Source organism: Fukomys damarensis, unplaced genomic scaffold (genome assembly GCF_012274545.1).
Source record: "Fukomys damarensis isolate Sample0158 unplaced genomic scaffold, DMR_v1.0_HiC HiC_scaffold_23, whole genome shotgun sequence".
NCBI classification, from domain to species: Eukaryota; Metazoa; Chordata; class Mammalia; order Rodentia; family Bathyergidae; genus Fukomys; species Fukomys damarensis.
In genome coordinates, this window is record NW_022900935.1 from 38,201,102 (window position 1) to 38,220,239 (window position 19,138).

The window sequence follows — 19,138 nt, forward strand, 5'->3', positions numbered from 1 at the left end:
TATATATTTGGTTTGATACTATTTTCTTCAGATTTCTTTCTGTGTTCATGAAAAAGTAATATTCTATAACTCTCCATTATTATTGGATTATTTAAAAAATAAATTATAGTTTTCTGGTAACTCTGAACACATTCATAGTTACTTTAAATTATGTCCCTTAGAAAACAATCCAAAAATTCATTTGGAACCAGAAAGGACCTAGAATAGCAAAAGCCATTCTAGGCAACAGAGACATGGCAGGGGTATAACAATCCCCAACTTGAAACTGTACTACAAAGCTACTGTGATAAAAACAGCGTGGTACTGGCAAAGAAACAGACCCGAGGATCAATGGAATAGAATAAAAGATGAAGAAACAACTCCAGAGACACTCAGCTACCTCATCTTTGACAAAGGAGCCAACCATCCTCACTGGAGGAAAAATAGCTTCTTCAAAAAATGGTGTTGCAAAAATTGGATTTCAACCTGCCAAAGATTAAAACTATACCACTATCTTTCACTACGCATTAAACTAAAATCCAAGTGGATTAAAGACCTAAATATTAAAACAGAAACACTAAACTTGCTGGAAGGTAGGTAGAACCGTCGAAGACATTAGCATAAGAAAAGATTTTATGAACAATTCCTCAGTAGCAAAGGAACTAGCACAAACAATCAACAACTGGGATCTCATCTTATTAAAAAGCTTCTGCACTGCAAGAAAAACCAGAACTAAGAGACAACTTACAATTTGGGAAAAAAATTTTGCCAGCTGTTCCTCAGACAAAGGTCTACTATCTAGAATATATAAAAAACTCAAAAAAACAGAACCCCACAAATATAAAGACCCAGTTCAAAAATGAACATGTGAAATGAACAGACATTTCTCAGACAAACAAATAAAAGCAGCAAATAAATATATGAAAAAATGTTCAACATCGCTGGTCATTCGAGAGATGCAGATGAAACACTGAGATTCTACCTCACCCCAGAAAGAATGGCTGCTATCAAGCAATCAACCAATGACAAATGCTGGGGTCGTGGGGAGAAAGGAACCCTTCTCCATTGTTGGTGGGAGTGTAGAGTGGTGCAACCACTGCGGAAATCAATATGGAGATACCTCAAACAACTAGGATTAGAGGTCCCATTTGACCCAGCCATCCCTCTGTCGGGTATCTTTCCAAAAGAATTAAAAGAATCATACCACAGTGATATATACACACCCATGTTTATAGCAGCACAGTTTGTAATAGCTAAAACTTGGAAACAGCCCATTTGCCCATCAACTGAAGACTGGATAAAAAACGTGGTTTTCTATAAAACGGAGCACTACTCAGCCATAAAGAATGAGAAACTAGAGACATTTATAGCTAAATGGATGCACATTGAGGCCATACTCTTAAGTGCAATAAACAGGACACATATGTGTACATTTTTCTTGTGTGAAAAACTAAAAGTGTAAATAAGGTTCAAATTATATAACTGATAATGTGAAATAGGAAGAAAAGGGTTAAAGGAGTAGGGGAAGTGGGAAGGGTAAGGAAAAAGAAAGAAGGGAAAAGAAAAAATATGAGAAAAGGAAAAAACAGAAACAAAGTCTGTAAATAGAGAAGGGTGGAGGAGGTAAAGGGTGGGCAGGGAAATGAGGAAAAAATAAGAACCAAGATATGTCACGTAAAGTTACAAGATCCCAATGATGAATGTAACTGTACTATATACCTAAAAGGTACCAATAAACTCAATGAAAACAATTTTAAATAAAATAATGTCTCTGAAAATGCCATCATCGAGTTCACCTATGTCTGTGTTTAGTGTGTTTTCTCTCTTGGTATGATCTCACAGAAGGCCTGCTAATTTGTGAGTGAATGTGACATTTTGTATGGAAACTTACATAGATTTTGGGTGAATCTTTAACTTCTGGCAGGCAGTTATAGTAAGAATTACAATGTCTTAATCTAACCAAGTTTTGGGACTTTTCAAGGCTGGGATTTCCAAATTTTGGTCTATTTTAGTTGTTATAAGATCTAAATTAGTCCCACAGAAATAATCTAAGTATGTAAGCTCTAATAATAATTACTCTAATATTACTAGTAATAATTAGCAATATTATTAGTAACAATTTATAGCAATAGTTCAATATTTACTCCTAAATGGATACTAGCCTGATATTATTAGTAATATTATTAGTAATAATTCGAATTATTAGCAATAATTAGTAATAATATTCATTTAATATTACACCTAAATTAGTCTAATAATGTTAGTCTAAATATTTAAGATGTAGTCTGTTGTAGTTGTTCTACAGTCTGGTATCTTCTACAGTCTTTTGCTATCTCAAATGAAAACCAAGGCCATTCTTCCAGTTTTGGTCTCCCTAGTAGCACAAAAACTTCTGAAAGGCTTGTTTAGTTCTTTTAGGTGGCACTTTTTGCTTGGCTTCTCTCAGACTGGATTACTCAGAAATTGACACAGGGCATAGGAAGCAAAGCTGTTCAGAACACTGGGGTGTGTGGTCTGCCTGTCCCTTCTGTGTAAGCTGTGGGCTGGCCCTTCACATGCCAGCTCTCTCAGTAGCAATGAAATCTAACTTCTGTTTTGCCGGCCACAAGACACTGTCAAAACCCTTCGCAGTTGGTTTCTGCTTGGCTTCTTTGCCTTTTCTGCCCAAACCACTTACAGATCATGAAAAGTCTCAAGAAAAAAACACAAAATAAATGTTGGGTTCACTTTACTGAGTAGCTCTCCTCTAAGTCTGGGATCCTCCATCCTAGCTGTCTTAGTAGCTTTCTAATGGCTTCAGAAATTTTCCTCTCTAACTTTTCTTGAAGTTCTGCTACCAGTCAGTCAAAAATTTCTGAAGATATATCAATTTTCTGATGATATTTTTACTTCACATGATTTAGAAGGTATAGCAAATAACCTTTATTGAATACAAATATTCCTTTTATGCTAACACTATTTATGTACAGTGTCAAAAATAAATCTAATTTTATAATAATCCCACTGAATTAAAATGCATTTACTATAGGTTAAAATTTTATCTACAATTTAATGGTCTTTCTATTCTGTTTCTCACATCTCTTAACCTTTCTGCATGTGTTTTCAGAGTCTACTTTAAATCCTTAGAAACAAGAATATATTTAATTAAAATTTAGAGGTTGGGATTTAGCTCAGTGGTAGAGCACTTGCCTCGGTTTGATTCCCCAGAACCTGGGTTGGAGAACTGAAATTAAAGACAGAAGAACTTTTCTAAAACAAGAGAAAATTTTTCATGACTCTTGTCCTCACAGTGAGTGAAGAAAAGTAGGTGAGCTGCCATATTTTCCTCATTTCACGATGGAGAAAGGGAGGCTCAGTGAGCTTAATTACTTTGCTCAAAACCCTAAGAAAAGAATACTGGGAAAGCCAGGTGTGGCTTTCCATTCAGCACTTTGTTTTACCAATGCAACTCTGAGCACTACTTTCTTCTCAGAGAAGAGGAAGTGTGATTAAACAAAGACTGAAGGCAGAAAACTTTCTCTTTTCTTAACCTGACTTCCTCATTGCATCCAAACACTGAAGAGCCCCTGTAGCTGGAAGAGATCTCCATTAAGTCGACAAAACCCTCACCACAGACACTGTCCCCTCTGGATGACTGAGGTGCTAGAGCCAAACACATATCCTGGCCCTAGAGTAAAAATCATCCTCAGTCCTTAGTGCTTTGAGCTCTCCCCTGTTTGAAAAAAACTGAGCCACAGCTTTTGGCATGAATTATTCTGCCACCTTCAGGTTGAACTGGGCCAAGGATGAGAAATGAGGGGAAAAGAGAGCCAAACAGGGCTTTTTCTGGTAGCAACTAAATGACTACCAAAATACAGCAGTATGCAAAATTGTGCTTACTTCCTCTAGTAGCAGACAGTTCCTGTTATAAAATGGATTCTAGAGAAAGCAATGCTGTGCTTATACGTTCTTAATAAAAATAGAAAACTACTGCTAACTCCCCACACAAAAACTGCTGAAGCCTTCCAGAAACATTACAGTTCACAGAAGGAATACCTGTCCAGAAGGTCTCAGATCGCAGGCTATTCCCTGAGCCATGTCCCTTTCTTTCTTAGTTTATCCTGCACTATACAAAACTGTCTGGAATTCATTCTTTAAAGGTTTATTTATGGCACATAGAGACTGTTTATGTGAAGCAGAGTATTTGCCTATTTCCCTCTTGGGACAGTGTTTAAAACTACAGGGATATTTCCCTCTCTGGCACTTTCTGAAATACAATTAACAATACTGGATCTTTTTCCTTTTTAACAAATCTGGTTTTTATTTAGAGAAGGGAGGAAAAAAGTAAAGGGTCTGAAGTTTCCCAACAAATTATTTCAAGCCTTTGAGAAGACAGTTTTAGGCTTTTTAAATAGTGTCTTTGTTTGAAATTCCCCCTAACCCCCACCCTTTTGCTCTCTGACCATTAAAATGTGGGTTTTCTTCCAAACTAGATTGCTCAATTAAAGCCCTTCTTTTGTAATACCCCAATGCTCTAAATGGAAAAGAGACGGCTGTAGGCCACCTTGTGAAACCTTTTACAGGCTCCTGGGCTCTTTTGATCTTAAAGGGGGGGTGCAAAACACATCTATGAGGGTACCTGGCATTTTCAATATTGCTGTGCCACTCTCTAACATGTGAACTTAGAGAGTAAGGGGGAGATGGGCTGGGGGAGAATGCTGGGCTTTTGTCTTTGCATTTGTGAAATGAGCGATTACCTCCCCCTTCCTTCATCCCAGAGTCAGGGATCCAATTGAGACAGCAGATGTGAAAATACTTTGAGTCCTTCTGAACAGACACCATATCTGGCAACAATGTACCCTCAGTGTAAACCTGAAGAGGCCCCCCTTGGAGATGTCTGACAGCCCGCTCCTGGCCGGGAGTAAGGAGAATCAAGACAATTATCCCTTCAATACTGAAGACATGGTTACCTTTTAGTCAGACTCTTGTGATTTCTGCTCAGGGAGAAGATTCCTTTCCTAAGCATATATTTTAACCATTATATGTTCATCAAAAAGAGCATATTGCCCTTTCTAAGTGCTACTAATAAAGGGATATTACTATGTTAGGAAACTCTGAATAAATGACATTATCTTATGAACCCCAGACTCCATTAGGAGAACTCAAGACACAGTAAAATGGTGACTTCCACAAACTGAGAGCTTAACTCTGAAGCCCCAGTTCCCCATGCCCTGCTCGAAACATTAAATCACCACACCTGGTGCTCCCTACACATCCCTAACACGGTTGTGCTGTTTAATTTGCTTCACTACAGGGCCTGATGAACACTAGAGGGAAAGGACTCCAGTCTGTTGTAGCTACAGTGCGGGTGGCATCAATAACCATGTAATGAGGGAACAGAACGGAGCCACTTCAGCTGCACAGAATCATGGTGCTTTTGTCTGTCTGGGCCAGTTTTCTGCTGGGAGCAATTTGCAAGGAATGGTCAGGTGTCTGTGTTTATTAGAAGGATGACGTGAAAAACAAGAAGTCCTCAACCTGCAGGAAATGCCTGCCTGATGCTGGTTTGCTGGGCGAACGCCAAGGGTTCTGGGGGAATATACTTTATCAAACGAGCCTGATCCAAAGGGTTGCAGAAGTTAAGTGGATACTTGTGGATATTAGCAAGATAGTGTTTCCCCCACGGTTTTCCCCTCTCTATTATAAGTACCTTAGTCTCCTGGGAAATGTGAAATTAAAGCAAGTTAGGCATTATGGCAGCGAGAGGAGGAGACTGTTCTGTACCGTTCTCAGAACACTTCTCCCTGGTCCCGACCAGCCACCCTAGCCATTCACCCTCCACTTGCCACCTCAGTGAGGCAGTCGCCTTACCCTATCTGCATCGAAATATAATCTGATCCTGACCAGACTACTGTCTCGTTACTTACAGGTCTGTTTTAGAAGTGAGTTGGACGACAATGGGTCACAGGAGGCCCACAAATGTGTTTTGTTAGGCCCACAAAGTTTTTAAAAAATAAGAAACTTGAATTGGTTGCCAACATTCAGAAAACCTGGAGATTCCATATTAAAAATCCAGATTTCCGGCTTCTCTTTTAAAAATACGAAGATCTGGCAACATGGGCTCACATTCCCTCTCAGGACAGCTGCCCCATGAAGTGCACTCTGGCTTGCCACAGTCCCCGCACTGTCACTTGAGCAACCAGCAAAGGCCAGGCGTGCAGGCATCAGGATCTGGGATTCCAGATTTATTGCTCATCTGCTCAGGTCTCTAGCCGTTCCTGTTCAGGAACAGAGACCACTGTGTAGCATCTGAGGGGAGGTAGCACAAGGCAGTGGGAGAGTGGGAGATGGTGATTAGTGGAAAGGGAAGGGCTTGATACACTGCATTCATGCACAGCAGCAGAAAGAAGCAGAGCATGGGTACAACTGGCAGGGAGGCACGGTAACAGCCAAACTAAGGAAAGACCACCTAATGATCGCCTGCTTCTCACTCCAATCACTGCCAAGTAGCTACCCAGGCTTGAGCAGAAAAACACTTTGAACTTCAATTTCCTGCCTACTGAATAAGGCCATACTGAGAACTCACAGGTCAAAAATTCCCTCAATTCCTTATGTTCTAGGGCACAGCACAATTAGCGAAAAAAAGTAGACATTAGTCACATAAGACTGGAATTGAATCCCAGCCCACTTTCTTACTTAAAATATACCTTAACACTAAAAATGAAGATGGTGTGCTCGCTTGGGCAGCACATATACTAAAAATGAAGACGGTGCTCAGACGGCATCTGTCAATGGCTGGCACATAAGGTCACCTCTGGGGGAATATGAGGCTGAGCCTTCCCCGAGGTAGCAGATATTCCCAGTGACAGCTACCACAGAGCAGCAAATACTCGGGGGGGAAGAGAGAGCTAAGAGGGGCAGGTCATGGGCACAAAAGGAAGGTACTGCTTTGGTCTTGGGTTTGCCCTTCCTGAGTCTGGAAGCCAGGAGCCACACAGAGAGCAGGTGGGTTTTACACAATTCCCTGTATTTGCTCTCTTTAGTTACTCCTTGATCTTTAGCAAAGTCATATTCAAACATTAAATAAAAGGACATACATGAGTCAATATACCTCTAAATAAGGAAACCTATAAAAATGCCTGCTAAATGCTGATGACAGAAAAAGCACATAGTAGACATACTCATTCTTTTCTGAAGAAAGTCATACTTGAGAAAGTCCCAAGGCCAGCTCACCTTGAGGTCCAGTGGCAGCTTGTTGGAAGTGAACACACTCAGCTTGATCTGGGGGATACTGATCTTGAGATTCTCAAAATAGTAACGAATTGGTGTTCCGCCCTGCTCGACCGTCTTTTCATGGAGGTTCTCATCGTATTTTTCTACCTCTGGTACAAAGAATTTAAAAAAGAAATCTTCTTAATCTCGTGGCTCGAATACTTGTATTCTCATTGAAAATTCATTAAAAATATAAACATCTCTCTCTCTAGTCTTTGAGAGATGAGTGACGTGTACTGCACTTTTTGTTTTGTTTTGTTTGAGACAGGGTCTTACTATGTAGTTCAGGCTGGCCTTGAGCTCGAGATGACCCTCCTTCCTCAGCCTCCCAAGTGCTGGGATTTACAGGTGTGCACCACCATCCCTGGCCTGATGCTACTTCTTTATAAATTTGTTTCATATTTATCAAAAAAGTAGACTAGTGTCAGGCATAACACATAACTATAAACCTCAGCTGTTGCAGGGATGAAGCAGGAGGAGCACAAGTTCAATCTAGACTGGACAATGTAGTGATTTAGCAACACCCTGTCTCAAAATAAAAAAATTAAAAGGGCAAAGTATATAGCTTAGTGTGAAGGCTCTTGAGTTCAGTCCCTAGTAACACACACACACACACACAAACACACACACTCATTTCATGAATGCACGAATGCACACACACATCAACTAGCCTAGTCTCGAAACTGGTGAGTTAGTGCCACCTGGCAGATACCATCTTTAGAAAAAATAATCCAGGTGGGGAAGCCAAAGATCAAAAGAGTGTTTTCGTAGGCCACGTCCTCCTGTAACTACTGCTGTTGCCTATGATCCAGATTATCTAATTATTTCATAATATGATATCCAAATAAGGATTGAGTACAAGTGAATCATTATGAGCAAGATCACCAAGTAAATAATGAATCTGAACGAAACATAATGCCACTAGAAGAACTGGGCTGAGGCTGTTAAAAATGACACTGAATAAGCAGCATCCTGCACAAATGGCAGGCATAATTTATGTGGAATAATCAAGGCAGAGTTCTTATCTGCCAACCCATGAAGAATTGACATGGGCTCGAGAATAGCAATGTGCTCCTTGCATGTACCCGCATGCTTTTAGGCAGCATGTTTTGCCTCAGATTTTGCCTTAGAAAGAAAAAAGAGATTGCACTTAGCAAACAAATCTACAGACTAAGCTATTATTGGTTCTACATACAGAAAAACACTATTATAACAGAGTCCTGCCTCTCTGTGCTCAGGAAGTAGAAGGTGCTATTGAAAACAGAGGCGATTCTCTGATGAAAGGCAGACAAGAATTTTGCAAAAGTCTAAATCTACTATACAATTCTTGGGGAAAATTTTATTAGGGCAACTTATAAGAACATGTGCAAGAAAAGCATGACCAATTAAATTTAAAGCAAAACTCTCTGGGCAAACATCAAAGCAGAATGGAATGGATACGTGGCCAGCAGGCTTTCAAATGGCAGTCAGAATACAAATGGACATTTAGGTCCCAACTCAAATTAGCATTAAAGAGACAGAATATAGCTCTTCCTCTCTCAAATGCTCTCCACCTACCCTGCACCCCGCTTTTTGCAATCCAGAGATTGAACCCAGAGCCTTGTATGTGCTGAGCACAAGCTCTACTACTGTGGGGTCACCACTAGCCAATCCCCAAATACTCATTAAGCTTAATTCTAAGTCTAGGATTAAAACACCAAAAGTATTTTTCTTACATTTTATGTACATTTATACACACATTCACAGGGAATTTTTTCTCTAGTTACCATGAACAAACAGAAAAATCTAAATTATCATTTCTTCACTTTAATCTATTTAGGCTACACTTCAAAAGGATGAGCATTATTGACTTCTAAGCTGAAAGTCCACCTAAAAGCAGAGGGAAAGGCTATGATAAAGAACTTAAAATGAGGAGACAACAGCTAAATTACCTCTGTAAGGCAGGAGGATAGTGCAAGTTCAGGGCCAGCCTGGACTACATAGTGAGACCCTGTCTCAAAAAACAAAAAAGCCTTCTGTAGCACTGCTGGAAATGTAGGCTTTTCAACAGCTTATTTTACTTCACTCTCCAAAGAGAGTAAAGTAACTAGAAACCTTTATAATTACATTAAGGCACAAGGATATGGATGTCAAAAGTCACTAAATGGAGATTAGCTTATTTTTTTTCCTCAACTAAACTAAAGGAACTGCCAGAGGGATTTCTGATTCTTGGCCCTGAGTCTGTTTAATAAACAAAGGTTAGGCAACAAAGTGGTTTGCCAAATGACTAACATCATTTCTGTTACACTAGAGCAGATGAATCGAAAAAGCAATGCAAAGCTCAGAGGAATAGTACACTGCTGCCCCATGGCTGAGCACAGGTGATTCGAGGAAACCCAGACCCACTCGTGGCTGCCTATTTCATGGACACAACTCAGATAACAAGCGACACTTTGAGAGGGACAGCTGAGAACCTCAGCAGCTCACTTCGGCTATAGAGTAGAAAGGGACTTGCCAGGCATCCAGAGGGGCAGGCACCTGGTTTTACAGATGCAAATATTCCACCCATGAGTCAACCCCACAAACAGACATTTACCTTTACCTGACTCTGCTTGGTCATAGCCAAAGAAACTCAGCAGTTTGAGGAGCAGTTTCTCTTCAATTTGCACTGTGAATCTCTGAGCTGTGACTAACAGATGCTGGAGAGAAAGAAATTCTAGGGTGAGCACCAGAGGAACTTTCAAGTGTACCATTAAGAAGGCTCCCAAAGAGTCAGATGCAGTAGCCCCTGTAGTCCCAGCTACCTAGGAGACTAAGGTAGGATTGCTTGAGCCCAGGAGTTCAAGGCCATCCTGAGCAACACGGCGAGACCCTGTCTCAAAAGAAAGAAACAAGCAAACAAAAAGAAAAGGTCCCAATGAGTAATATTTTTTACTCATGAGACTTCATGATAGTGCCAAATTATCTCTAGCTTATTTCCCCATAACTGTTACAATTAACCAAAAACTCCAGATGTTTAATAGACAATTCACCACCCTGCTGCCGGTTCCCAAAGCATCTGGGTCTCATTAGTGAGGAATACAGCTTCAGATGCACTGTGGTGGGTGAATTTTATGGGAATGTGCTCACACGGATGGCAGCTCATTTAAGGAGCTGCATGACTGGGTTTATGCTGAGGGCTACTGCCAAGCTCGGTCTCATGGGCACTGGTGATAAAGGACCAGAAAGATGGGAAGCGGCCCTTTACTTGGCACCTGCTTTCCCAGTCTGCTGCTGTAACTGCAGGCATATGCAGGGAGCCCTCTCCAAAAGAGCATCTGTCACTTTTGTACTAGCTGCTTTTGGTACACAGCATGGCAGCTTACATAACAGGATGTCAATCCTAAGCTCAGACCCCTTATATATCTTTTCCAGTGTCTCTGGGCCTCTCGACTTTAGAGACTATATGTGAGCAATCTAAAAGATGTCATACTTTCCTGCAGACTTGACTCAGATGAGCAAGACCCCAGCCCCTATAGACTGAATACTATCAAACCACCTGAAAACACAACTGTGCCAAGGAAAGGAGTGCCTGTCTACTAAGGCCACGTGACCTAACCCTAGAGGGCGACTTCCATCTGCACAGCCGCTCTGAGCCTTGGCTTGGAGAGAACCAATTAGCCTCCCAGGCGGCACGGCCCCACAGCCCACCTTGTAGATGTTGGTCAGCGCGCTTTTGCTAGGGAACTTCACCGCATTGACCTGCACGGCGGGGCCCGGTTCAATGACCTCATTCTCACTGCTCAGGGGAGTCACATAGAGCATGAAGGGCTGCGTGGTACCGATGAGCTGATTGTCCACCTAGACACAACAAAAGCAATAATAGACCAGTTGGTCAATTTTCACATTTTTTCTTTGAGCGGTGCCTCAATGCATGCAAGCTACTCAAAAATGGAGCCTGGTCATTCTACTCTACCTCAGTAGTAACTGGGAAAACACACTGGCACAGATGACCAGTAATAATCGGAGGAGTAACCATGGACGCTACCCTTTATTAGGTGAGTGTTCCACTAAGAGAACAGATGCGAAATTTTCCCACCACCAAAAAATGTGATAATGCATATGCTAATTAGCCCAATCGAGCCATTCAACAGTGTATACATACTCCAAACACCATACTGTACATAACAGACACATTTTTATCTATCAGTGTAAAACTTATTTACAGAACTGAAATCTTTTACCATCTGAGTACCACATGTCAGGCACTACTCCAGCCACCTCATATATACTCCCTCATTACATCACCAGTACCTAGAGTTATTAGACCAAGGGCTTTGCTGCAATTCTTGCCGCAACTTCTAGCACACTGTCCCATTTTATAAATGAAGATGCTCAAGCAGATCGATGATAAAATTGGAACCTGAATCCAGGTCTGCCTGCCCCCCCCAGCCCATGCTCTTAACCACTATGCTATAGAAACCTCTCTCTCCTTCCAAATTCCATGAAGAAAATTAAAATTAGAGTGCCAGTAGCTCAAGTGGCTACTAACCAGGAATAGTTCCCTGTCCTAATGCTAACTTCTGGCTCAGTAACGCCACACAAAGACATCCACCACAGGAAGCAAGCCTGCGCTGGGACGTTTATAGGCCAGGAGGCTCACAGCAGGACAGCCATCATTGCTTTCTGCTTCACGTTTTCTCTACACTGATACCTGATCATCTAGTTCAATGAACTCTACTATGATCTTTTTAATTTCTATTTTGGATTTATTCTGCCCTTCTTTTTATAATTTCTTTAAATGACTGGAGTCCATTTCTAACCCGCCTCCTTTTCTAACAGAGTATTTAGTGCAATCGATGCACCTCCAGATTACTCTTGTGTCACTCCACAAACTTTGAGGTGCTGTGCTTCATTCAGCACAATGTCTAATTTTGTTTTGATTCTCTCTTTGATCTATGAGTTACTTAAAAATATTCTAGTTTTTCAAATATTTGGGTATTTTTCCAATTGTCTTTCTGTTATCTCTACTCTAATTTCTTGTGGTCAGAGAAGATAATGTGAATAACTTAAATCTATTTAGACTTGCTGAGAATTGTTTTATAGTCCAGAATGTGGTTGATTTAATCTAGTTATCTGACCGTGCTTTTCAAGCATATCAAGTATATCTTTGATGACTGTTTATTATTCAGAAAGGAATATCAAGATCAACTGCTACGATTCTGTATTTGTCTAATTGTTTCAGTTTCTGCTTCATGTATTTTGAAGGTCTGTGATTAGGTATATGAATTTTCATGTGTATTGTGCCCTTTTGGTTAGTTAACTCACCATTAGGAAACTAACTACCTTTATCCTTGGTAAAATGCTTTGCTCTGAAATGCCTGATACTAATCTAGCCACTCCCACTTTCTTATAACTAGTATAAGCAAGGCATATATTTTCCCATCTTTTTTTCCTTTTAACCTATTTGTCTTTATAGCTAATGTGTGCTTCCTGTAGGTAGCATATAACTGGGTCTTGCTTTTTTAATACTGGGGTTGAACTCAAGGCTTTGCACTGAGCTACATTCATTCCCTTACCAGCCCTTTTTTAAAATTCTGAGACAGGGTTTTGCTAAATTGCCCAGGATGAGCTTGAACTTGAGATCCTCCCACCTCAGCCTCCCACAGTGCTGAAATTATAGACATGTGCCACTATGCCGGACTGGGTGTTTCTTTTTCTTACAATCTGATCATCTCTACCTTTTGACAGGGGTATTTATTATACTTATATTTAATAATTGACATAGCTAGGCTTGAGTCTTCTATCTTGATCTTTTGCTCTATTTGTCCCATCTGTTCTTTTGCTCATTTTCTTGAATGGGCAAAAATTATTTTTCATTATTCTATTTTATCTCCTTTGTTGGATAACTAGTTACAACTCTTATTATCTTAAGGTTTATAATATTTACCTTTATCAGTTTACTTTCAAATGATATCATATCACTTCATGTATAAGAAGATTGCAGTAATTTTCTCCCTTTAGCCTTTATGCTGATGTCATAAATTTTTCTCTTGTATGTATTAAAGACTCCAAAAATACAGTTATTATTACTATTTTGTTATTGTTGTTACCAGGAAATCAAACTCAGGACCTCGTGCTTGCCAGGCAAGCTGTGCCACTGAGCTAAATTCCCAGCCCTGTAGTCATTATTTTTGCCTAAACAGTCATTTTATCTTGAAGGGATTTAAATAAGAAATAATCTTATCTATTTAACCTTGTAGTTATCTTTTCAATTTTCTTCATTATTTTGCCTAGAATCAAATTTCCATCTGGCACCATTTTCCATTTACCTGAATGATATCCTTTATTAGCATTTTGGGTGGTGCAGATCTGCTGACAACAAATTCTTTCTGTCTAAAACAATTTCATTTCACCTTTGTTTTTGCAAGATATTTTCACTGGGCATAGAATTCTAGAATGGTAGTGTCCCCCTACCCTTTCAGTACATTAAAGATGATGCTCACTATCATCTTGCTCGCATTATTCTCAACAAGAAATCTATGTCATCCTTATCTTTGCTCCTTTGTACATAAAATGTCTTTTTTTTCTTCTTTTTCTTCTAGCTGCTTTGTCATTGGATTTGAGTAATTTGATTACAACATGCCTGGGCAAACAATTACGTTTCACAATAGCAGCAGGGGATAGGTAACAGGACCTCCTCTACATACTAAAATCCACACATATTCTAGTCTCTTACATATAATGATGCAGTATTGTATATAACCTAAACAAAGCCTCCCATAAACTTAAATCATCTCTATGTTACTTTTAATATCTCTTAGCTGTTATACTGCATTGTTTAGGAAATAATGACAAGGAAAAATTCTGTACAGACTCCATCTTTTCTCAAACAGTCTTGGTGTGAGGCCATCTAAACTCTCCGAAGTGGAACATGGATGTGGAAGGCTAATGCAGTTTCCTTCAAGGCTATGTATTATATCCCATCCAGAACAATTTTTACTTTATTATAATCTCCAAAAGTCTGGGTACTTTTTATACGTTTTGCTTAACTTTTGAACACAGAATTTCAGTCACATCAACTGTTTTAGTGTCTTCTGAAATTTTGATACCTGTTCTCCTCACTACAGAGTGTGCTTTCCAGCCTCCTTACACACTGATAATTTCTGACAGGAGGCCAGTCTGCAAACTTTACCCTTTCGGGTGCTGGATATTTTGCACTTCGATAAATCTTGAGCTTTGCCCAGGGATACAGTTAATTTATTTGGAAATAGGCTCTTTCAGGTACTCTTTTTATGATTCACCTGGCAAAACTGGAGCAGTCTAGGCCTTATTCACACTGGAGGCAAGAGCCCTCTCAGCATCCCTGTAAATCTTAGTTTGTGGAATCTGGCTGGGGACAGTGGGAACAAGCACCATTACCACCCCTGTGTGAGTAGCAGGCTCTGTTCCCTCTGATCCTTTCAGATGAGTAGTTTCTTTACACTGATCAACACTCTTACCAATATGTGAGGAGGGTGTCGCTCCATAGGCCCCTCCATATAGTGTTTTCTTTCTCACTCTCTCTCCCCTCATGTACACTATCCTACAAACTTAGCTGCCTTGATCTGTCTGGACTCAGTCCTTTTTTTTTTCAAGTCATCTACTCTTCAGGGCTTGTTACATTTTTTTGTTCATTTTTCTACTGGCAAGATGGAAAATGATGGGGTCACCTTCCTCTGTGCCACACAGAGTTATCTAAGTGATTTATGCACCAACTGCTATATTCAGAATTATACTGGATAGAATCATTAATGAATGAGAGAAATGTAGGTGGACACATCCCATTTCATAGGATGATATTTTGAAAGTCACTTGATAATTGTTCCAAAACAATTAAGAATTGAGAACACTAAACATTAAATCCATTTGGGTGTTCAGCAAGAAAACAAGGAGATAACAAGCCTGAACCTCCTCCCTTACCTGTACATCCTGTATGCTGAGTTCCAGCATGTGACTGGTTGCCAGCTGTGTGTAGTGCACATTGATTCCCATAAGACTTGCAAAAACCAGTTCTTCTGGGACCTTATTAATTAAGGACACACCAATTCCACCTTCTAGCCTCACAAGCACCTAAAGGGGAAAAAATATGGCCCACTGAGTGCTTGAAATATAGCTCATGAGAGTGCAAGGAAATGACTAGCTTTAAGTCTCTGTACTCTTGACGTCTGAGCAGATGAGAGTCCAGTTATTCACTGTTTTGGCTCACACACCATCACCTCACTAGAAGCTCTGTTCTTCAGATACACCCCACTTAGAGAAAACTCCACAGTGACGTGCTGATACCTCAAGCAGATGACTCTGGACAGCCTGCATCACAGGAATATAACTGCTGGGGAATCTCTCCTTATCTGGGCCACAAGCTCTTAGTAGGCTGGCTATTCAAGGCACTGCCACATCTGATGCAGTGCTTCACAAATCCATTTGATTTTTTAAAAATCATTAAATAAGTACCAAGTAAATGTGCCTTTTCATGTTCTCATCTTCTTTTAAATGTTTCATTATCTTTCCAATGCCCAAAAAGGAAAAAGAAAGGAAGACACTGAAGTCAGCTGGAGCAAAAAATACCTAGTTTTATTATTGTTATGGCTTATATCTGGATGTCCCCTCAAAGCCTCATGCGTTTGTAGGTGCAGCTTTGGGGGATGACTGGATCATGGGTGTGTCATACTAGATTAGTCCACTGATTGGTACAGCATGGTTTTGAGTGTGGATGATGGACTTACTGAAGAGGGAAGGCCCACCTTGGGTGTAGGTGGTACCAATCAATAGGCTTACAGCCTGAATGGACTAAAAAGGAAGCCTCAGTGCTTCCTGCCTGCCATGCCATGGACTGTTTCCCTTCTGCAATGTCCCTCTGCTGTGCCACCCTGCCTTGGAACCATCTCACTGCAGACTGAAACTTCTACAAACTGTGAATTAAAATAAACCTCTTCTCCTTTAACTTGTGGGTGTTGGGTATTTTGTCCTAGCAGTAAGAATGTACCTATGACACTTATTCTTTACCTTTACTCCTACTTAAATTCAAATTGTCTAGCTTGTTTCTTTTTCCATCATCTTACATGAGCAACATTTGTTACATTTTGATTCCCTATAAACTTTAGCTATCATTTACACAACACAGTCGCACATTCCTGCTGCAATAACAGTAAACACAGTGAAGCAAAACCCGTAATTAGAATTTCAGAATGAAAACACAAAACCACAAAGCAAAATTCTCAACAAATTGTTCATCACAGAAATAAATCATAATATTAAAACTTACTTCCAATTCCTGCTCTGTATCTGGATTCCTTAATTTCTGCAGTTCCTGTTCAGTAACAGGAAGTTCATCCACTTCATATGATGCACGATCACTTTTCCTCTGGCAGAAATCTGTTATCTGCAATCAAAACACAACACAAAGAGAACGCACACTTCCACACTGAAATCCATCCTAACTCATGTGAACTGTGTAGGTCAAAAGTCACTATATAGCTGGACATGGTGGCACACAACTGTAATCCCAGCTACTTGAGAGGCTGAGGCAGAAGGATTACAAGTTCAAGGTCAATCTGAGAAACTGTGAGACCCTATCTCAAAATAAAATTTTAAAAGTGGCTGGGATGTCACTCAGTGGTAGGTACTTTCCTAGCATGCATGAAGTCTTGGGTTCAATCCTCATCTCCATTAAAAACAAACAAACAAACAAAAAACATTCCACTGCCTGCCTCGCAAGCGCAAGGTCCTGAGTTCGATCCCCAGTACAAAAATAAATAAATAAAATAAAACAACTATTTGTCCAGGAATCTTATGGAAGCTAATGATTCCAAAGCACTAAGGTTAAGATTTACATAATAATGACATAAACTTGGTTTTAAGTCTACCTGGCAAACTCAAGCTACAGACCTGGAGAATCTCACATAGGTGCCAAGTATCTCCAGGTGATCTAGAATTATAGTTCAAGTCAAGCATGAAAAGCTCATGCTCATTGATTTCACTTTTGCTATCAGCACAGACTGCTTTTTAAAGAGGTTCTGTAGATTGTGATATATCCTCTCACAGAATTCACTACTACATTCCAACATCTTTTTTTCTTATGCTAGGACTAATAAATCCACATTGCTTCTTTGCACTTAGGATCCATGTTTACAGTGACTTTGGGGCATCTTCATGTAGCTATCGTAGTGGTACCGTTAGTCAACAAGTCCCAAACTCAACTCCTCACTTCCCCATGAGGTGCCTCCATGTTCAGCTCTTAGTGACCTGGATTGTCATTCTTCTCAATGCCCAAGTCAGAATTCTAGAGGCCATCCTTGAATTCTTCCTGTCCATCATCCCTACACTTCATCACTAAATCTGGCTGATGCCACTCTGAACTGAACCTCGTTTCTCCCTGTACTCACACCCACCCTGCCATTTTTTTCTAGTTCAGTCACCATCACCTCTCATCCACATTACTGCCAGAAACTCCTAGCTGGTCTTTCCCTAGTTCCATTTCTGCCCCCCTCCAGTTCTGTACCTTCCCGCCAGAGTGAGTTAACTAAAATAAATCCTGATCATATCAATCTCTGAATCCTTGCTGATTTAGAAAGACTACCGTATCTTAAGTGTGTGTCTCAAGCTTTTAATAATCTGGCTCCTGCTTCTTATTTCTTACCATATGCTATATGCCAACAAGGCTGACCTTCACTAACCAACTTCCCAAATACTACATAATTTATTTATTATTTTTATTTCTCACTATCTCCTCCAAGAGTGTAAACTCTAAGCAGGCAGAAAATTTTGTCTGTTTGTTCAGTGGCATATGCTTGGTACTCAGAACTGTGCCTGACTTTATAACTACTCAATAAATAACTGCTGAATGAATGTGCTTGTTCCTGAATGCAAAGCCCCTCTACCATTCCCTATTTGGTCAACTCCCTTCAGTTAACTTCTAGTGCTCAGTTTAAGTATTAATTCTCATAGGAAGCTTACCTACCTCCAAATCCAGGAACACTAATCCTTTCTATTTACTTTCTACTGCTACTCCCATAACCTATTTTAATTATCTTATTAGGGATTTTAATTTTTTGTTAATGTTATTATTATGTCAATTACTTAAATATTAGTATAATAATAACAACATTAACTGTATGATTATCCATTGTTAGCATTACCTTCTTTAATTCTTATACTTTCTACATCCAATTTTTGTCTGTTTTTTGGTACCGGAAATTGAACTCAGAGCCTTGCATTTGCCAGTCAGGTGCTGTGCCCCTGAGCTACATTCCCAGTTCCTACATTAGATTTTATTTATATTTTGCTTATATTTATATTTTTATTTCTACTTTAATTTTCATAATAATTTAATGGCATATATCTGTCCCCATTTTATACAAAATAACCCATATCCTCAGAATAAAACATGTCCAATAAATATTTGATGAATAGTAATCATGGGAGGCTGGGGAAGGACACAAGATTCGTGTCAGTGCTTGCTCACCTGGAGTGCTCTGGTTGGTCCATCTGGGATGACTCTGATAGATAACATTCCAGAACCAGGCCTCATTTTTTGATTAATAAATTGTTGCTCAGGTGGAACTGGCCCCAAAAGCTCCATAGATGTGTCAGGACCAAGAACAACTTCAGCTCCATCAAATAAACCAGAAAGTCCTCCTCTGGCCTAAAAGACATTGGAGTAAAGACGTACAAGAAAAGGCAAAGGCACCAACTTTGATAATTTAACATCACTTGAAACAGGTTTCTAAACTTAAATTCTCTTTTGGAGAGTCATGATCAATGTATAGCAAAATATCTGTTATTTGTTCAGCTTTGCAGATGATAAAAAATAGGATTATGTGAGTGAAATGGAAAGTTACAGTACATGAATTTGGGGGGGTTACATACATACCCAGAGTTAAGAAATAATTTTATGACTAGAATATTTTGG

At 39.8% G+C, this 19,138-nt stretch overlaps 1 protein-coding gene across 8 annotated transcripts in view; it reads right to left on the reverse strand.

The window, feature by feature from the left end:
* Positions 1–19,138, reverse strand: part of Vps13d (vacuolar protein sorting 13 homolog D) — a 235,713-nt gene that overhangs the window by 86,312 nt on the left and 130,263 nt on the right. For 5 of the 8 annotated variants that reach the window (XM_010628171.3, XM_010628169.3, XM_010628166.3 and 2 more), the window contains 6 exons: positions 18,692–18,871; positions 16,493–16,609; positions 15,151–15,300; positions 10,900–11,049; positions 9,806–9,908; positions 7,192–7,340 (listed from right to left, as the gene is read on the reverse strand). In XM_010628171.3, the coding sequence (XP_010626473.1) occupies positions 7,192–7,340; positions 9,806–9,908; positions 10,900–11,049; positions 15,151–15,300; positions 16,493–16,609; positions 18,692–18,871 (849 nt within the window). The remainder of the gene's footprint in view (positions 1–7,191; positions 7,341–9,805; positions 9,909–10,899; positions 11,050–15,150; positions 15,301–16,492; positions 16,610–18,691; positions 18,872–19,138) is intronic. The other 3 variants (XM_010628172.3, XM_010628168.3, XM_010628167.3) reach the window with 1 other exon arrangement.